The 6,000-nt window shown below is 45.1% G+C and overlaps 1 protein-coding gene across 1 annotated transcript; it reads left to right on the top strand.

Annotated features, from left to right (window-relative positions):
- The first annotated feature begins 255 nt into the window (after positions 1-255).
- Positions 256-2,570, top strand: LOC122935303. Its single transcript, XM_044291069.1, has one exon. The coding sequence runs from the start codon at positions 256-258 to the stop codon at positions 2,152-2,154; it is 1,899 nt and encodes a 632-aa protein (XP_044147004.1). The 3' UTR covers positions 2,155-2,570.
- The last annotated feature ends 3,430 nt before the right edge of the window (positions 2,571-6,000 follow it).

Raw genomic sequence — 6,000 nt, 5'->3', positions numbered from 1 at the left:
GATATGCCACAGGTGTGCTAACCCAACTACATGGAGGCCGCAGTCGCCCTCTGGGCTACTACTCAGCCAGACTTGACCCAGTGGCCAGAGGAAGTCCATCATGTATCCGAGCCATTCATGCATGTCACTTGCTATTGGACAAAACAGCTGATGTTGTCCTGGGTCATTCACTTCAAATCCTGGCCCCTCATGACATATCAGCCATCCTTCAGCAGACTCAGCCAAAACACTTGTCTGCAGCCTAGACATCTCAGAATGCAGTGTTCTCTCTTACTTCCAGATACGGTCACTATCGGCAGATGCCATGTCCTCAATCCAGCTTCACTCCTTCCTTTCCCTCAAGGGGGGACTCAAGAAGGGAAGGATGACAACATTGATGCCACATACTCAGATGATGAGTTTTATCACGGGGAAGCCCATGACTGCCTACAATTAATTGAACAAGAAACTGAGCCCCTATGGAACATCAAAGAAACTCCTATTCTGGACCCGGACTTGACACTGTTTGTGGATGGATCTAGATACGCAGATGCAACAGGAAAATTCCACACAGGATATGCAGTTACCTCAATGGAAACAGTATTACAGCAACAACCCCTTCCACCGGATAAATCAGCACAGGAGGCTGAATTAATAGCTCTGACTGAGGCTTGCAAGATGGCAGAAGGGAAAACTGCAAACATCTATACTGATTCACGTTATGCTTTTGGAGTAGCCCATGATTTTGGACCAATATGGAAAAGCAGGAAGTTTCTGACAGCAGGAGGCACACCTGTGAAGAATGCGGAAGCTGTGCAGGCACTGATGGAAGCTCTAAGCCTCCCCATACAAGCTGCGATTTTGAAGATCAAAGCCCATTCAAAAGCAGAAACTCCAGAGGCCCAGGGGAATGCTCTAGCAGACAAGGCAGCTAAAGAAGCGGCAGTGAGGGAAATGAAGGATCTCAGCACCATAATGGCTTTCGCTCCGGGTAAAGTGGCCAGGAAAGACGGTGGAATTCCAAAGGGATTCTTCCTCACTAAGGAGATCTTGGAAGACAGACAACGTGAGGCTACAGATGATGAGTATGAGGTGTGGGCTCGGAAAGATGCTGGCCCAGATGAAGATCGAATATGGAGACTGGGCCACCTCCTGTGCCTACCGAGAAGTTTATATCCAAATGTAGTCTGTTGGGCCCATGGACCCACACATCTAGGGAAGACAGCCATGAACAATCTCATATCCTCCATATGGTTTGCACCCGCCATCTCCACTTACACCTCTCGATATGTGAACAGCTGCATGGTCTGTGCCAAGTGCAATCCAGGGAAGCTGGAGAAGGTTCCCACAAAGTGCCTAGCAAAACCCTTGTACCCTTTCCAAAGGATCCAAATCGACCACATCCAAATGCCCCCTGCACAGGGGTTCCATTATGCTTTGGTGGTTGTAGACATGTTCTCTGGATGGCCAGAAGCCTACCCCGTGAAGAACCAGACAGCGAAAACTACTGTGAAGAAGTTGTTGAACGAGGTGGTTTGCCGGTTCGGGGTACCTGAAGTGATCGAGAGTGATCAAGGGACTGCTTTCACTGCGGACATTGCAGAGGAAATATGGACAGCTCTGGGAACGCACTTGGCCTTTCATACACCATACCGACCACAAAGCAGCGGAAAAGTAGAGAGAATGAACGGTACTCTGAAACTAAAGATGCTGAAGATGGCCCAAGAGACTGGCAAACCATGGCCAGAAACCCTTCCAATTGCCCTGGCCAGTGTTCGCCATACTCCCAGGGGAAAAGAGAAACTATCCCCCTTTGAGATCCTATTTGGTAGTGCCCCTAAGCTAGGACAGTATTTTCCAGAACAGCTTGCATTACAGTATGACTGTCTAGCTGATTATGTGATTGCTCTTTGTAAACATTTGACTGATCTACATTTTCGAGTTTTTTCTTCAATTCCAGATCCTGAACAGATTCCTGGAAGTCACAAGTTGCAGCCCGGAGACTGGGTCCTGGTAAAGAAACACGTCAGAAAGACACTGGAACCCAGATTTGAGGGGCCTTACCAAGTACTGCTCACCACAGCTACCTCAGTGAAACTTGAGGGAAAAAAGACTTGGATACACGCATCCCATTGTAAAAGAACCACGAATCCTGACCCACCTCCTGAACAATGATGATATCCTTTTTCATTCTATTCATCATATGGGGGGGTTATGTAAGCTCAGACAAATGTTTCTACAAAGATGTGTGCCCAAAACCTCCGCTGAAATGTCATTTTTGGGAACCACATTCAGACAGAAGTCCTTTAGTCTTCTGGGTCAACTTAACCAAAGAACTTCAAGTATATGACTTTGATTACTGTGATGTTGCTGATTGCAGATGTTATGATTTGATGACCATACAGGAGTATAAACTGTTCCAATACTATATCTGTGTTACTGAAGCAGGTAACTCTTACTGTTCCTCCTGGTCTAATGTCATCACTAACACAGGGGAAGATTGGGGATATAGGCCCCAAAAGGCTTTAAAAAGTAAGGATAAACCGGGAAAGAACCTGATACATAGAATGCGTTTATTTGACAGAAATGTGGGGAAAACTCGGCCCAGTGGTTGTCAGCTATATCCAAATACCTATAACTTGCAAGGGTCCCCAAAAATGTTACCCCCTGACCCTAACATTGCAGAACCCACAAAGGACAGATCTGGGCATGTACGTACTCAGAAGATACCCGTCAAATTATAGAAACTATGCACCTTGGGGGCAGTTCTACCTAAAGGATTTGGCAAGTAGGTTCATTGGCCCCACTCCAACCCCTGGAAACCCCTTACTATCCCTTGCTCGCAGTCAGGAGGGAAGGAAACCCTATACAGTGAAAGAAACCTTAGTCACAGAAACTGGCTTTGCAGATCGTAATGTGTGGCTTGATTGGGTGAGATATACTACAGCCCAGGCCAATAGGAGTGCGTGTATAACTTGTGCTGCAGCCCGGCCCCACCTAGGTACCGTTCCTCTGCATCTCCCTCGAGATCATTTCACCTGTTTCCTTGGCCTATACACCAACTCCACATCTAATGAGATAGCCTGTGAACGATGAAAAAACCAGTACCCTCTTCTGAATGAAGGGCCCAAGATAGTTGGTATTACTATATACAAGGGCAACTACACTTGTTTTGAGATAGAGGGCAAGGAAGGAAAGGAGATGGGAAAATTCCCAGAAGGCTATTGTGGTGAGATAGTAAATACCACTGGACAGGAGTATAAAATACATTTGGTGAATCAAACCCAGGCTCTAGGAGATATAATATGGATATGTGCAGACATGAAATTGAGAACAAAAATCGAAGTACAATGGCATGGTCAGTGTGCATTAGCCATGGTATTGATGCCCTTCCATATTTTCAATATCCCTGATTGGAGGAAGGTTGTAAGTCAGATACAGCAGTCTCCGAGATCCCAGGGGCACATAGGGACAAGGGAAAAACGGGAGACTATTCCAGGTGGTAGTTTGGACGCTCATGTATATATAGATGCTATTGGAGTCCCAAGGGGGGTCCCTGATGAATTTAAGGCACAGAATCAAGTTGCAGCAGGATTTGAATCTATATTCCCAATAATTGTGGTAAACAAAAATGTGGATTGGATAAATTATATCTACTATAACCAGCAACGCTTTGTGAATTACACTCGGGATGCCCTGAAAGGTATAATAGAACAATTGGGTCCCACCAGTACTATGGCATTCCAGAACAGAATGGCTTTGGACATGTTGCTGGCAGAGAAAGGAGGAGTTTGCAAAATGATAGGAGAAACCTGCTGTACTGTCATACCCGATAATCTAGGGCCCAATGGGCAGGTCATGAGGGCTTTAAAGGGATTGACCTCACTATCAGAAGAATTAAAAAGGAATTCAGGAATAGACAATTCATGGGCAGAAGGGCTAGAGAATTGGTTCAAAAATTGGAAGCAGATGTTGTTGCAAATTGGTATCATCATCATCGTTGTTTTGATTTTGCTTGTTCTAATTATCTGCTGTATTATTCCCTGTGTAAAGAAATTGTTCAACAAGGCAGTTGATGAGGCTGCACCAGAGATGATGATGGGAGAAGTGTATGAAGACTTCGATCCAGAAAATCAGGAGCACTGATGACCTCCAGTCCCCCCATATAATGTTAACACCGGTTAGGGAAAGATCATCTGACTTCCCCGTGCTCAAATCCAGTGTCACGGGAGGTTGTTCGCTAGGAATGACTTGTCGTGGAAGCTGGTGAAGAGGAGGCCGAGCATTGGGACAGATGGTTAGGTTTAGGGAGAGAATGAAATTCAAGGGGGGACTGTTAAAGATGTGTGAATTTTATTCTATATTTTTTGTATATCTAGGACTGTAATGAGTTAACTTTTTCTTTTTCCAAGTGCCTTCCTCCCACACCTCTCTCTTTGTCTCAAGCTGGAGAAGGGAGAGGGGGGCAAAGAGCTGTGCTGTGGGAAGTGTCTGATTTCTCATCCTTCTACAGGTATCCTACAGAGTGTGGTGGAAGGCGTAAGCCAATTATATGGCTTGATGATATATATTATTCACTGCCTATAGAGAAGCACCTCTTTGAAGTGTCACATATGACGTATGCAGTATTATTGTTAGATTGTCGGCCATTACAAAATGGCGACCACCTAGATGTTTACATTAGTTCACATTCCAAAGTGGTACCCACTGCGCAGATGTTGAAGTGTTATCTCTGTTTCTCTTATCACTTTTTCCTTTTTGACCAATGAAACAATGTTTTAGCCTCAGAGAGAACTGCCCTCTTCTGAAGATGTATATACGGCTTACTCCCATATAATAAAGTTAGAGATTGCTTTGACCAACTTCTGTGTCAGTGTCCAGTCTCTCAACCACGCATGGATATTAACCCCCTGAGGGTACATTGATTTGGAACACCAGGGTGTATCTTAAATGCCCTAATTTTAGGGCGGCTTTATCACCTCTATACTGTGCCCCACAATGTACAGTATACCTCTATACTGTGCCCCACAATATACATTATACCTCTACACTGTGCCTCACAATATACAGTATACTGCTACACTGTGCCCCACAATATACAGTATACCTCTACACTGTGCCTCACAATATACAGTATACTGCTACTGTGCCACACAATATACAGTATACCGCTACACTGTGCCCCACAATATACAGTATACCTCTACACTGTGCCCCACAATATACAGTATACCGCTACACTGTGCCTCACAATATACAGTATACTGCTACTGTGCCATACAATATACAGTATACCTCTACACTGTGCCACACAATATACAGTATACCGCTACACTGTGCCCCACAATATACATTATACCTCTACACTGTGCCCCACAATATACAGTATACCTCTACACTGTGCCTCACAATATACAGTATACTGCTACTGTGCCACACAATATACAGTATACCTCTACACTGTGCCCCACAATATACAGTATACCGCTACACTGTGCCACACAATATACAGTATACCTCTACACTGTGCCTCACAATATACCGCTACACTGTGCCACACAATATACAGTATACCTCAACACTGTGCCACACAATATACAGTATACCGCTACACTGTGCCTCACAATATACCTCTACACTGTGCCACACAATATACAGTATACCGCTACACTGTGCCACACAATATACAGTATACCTCTATACTGTGCCACACAATATACAGTATACCGCTACACTGTGCCAAAGGAGTGGGGTTTACACAGGAGGAGGGAGGTGCGAAGCGCGCTGAGGGGGGCCCTTACAAATATTTGCTGTAGGGCCCAGTCACTTCTAGTTACGCCCCTGGCTGTATCCCAAGGCCCGGATGCCTAAATGCTGGCTTTAATCCTTGGTACTTAATCTTCCTCCCGTATTGACCCTTGCTCTTATCTGCCCATCAGCTTACTTATCTGAGCTGGTTGTATTGGATCTGCTGGATTGAAGGTGGCTGCAGGTTTCTCCCAGGAGGCAAATTCTTCTTCT

The sequence above is a fragment of the Bufo gargarizans genome, chromosome 4, assembly GCF_014858855.1.
Source record: "Bufo gargarizans isolate SCDJY-AF-19 chromosome 4, ASM1485885v1, whole genome shotgun sequence".
Classification (NCBI taxonomy): domain Eukaryota; kingdom Metazoa; phylum Chordata; class Amphibia; order Anura; family Bufonidae; genus Bufo; species Bufo gargarizans.
Note: the sequence above shows the minus strand (reverse complement) of the source record. Positions and strands in the feature narration are given on the sequence as shown.

Coding starts and splice junctions, on each gene's coding strand:
- LOC122935303 (XM_044291069.1), top strand. CDS start 256: ATGCAGTGTTCTCTCTTACTTCCAGATACGGTCACTATCGGCAGATGC.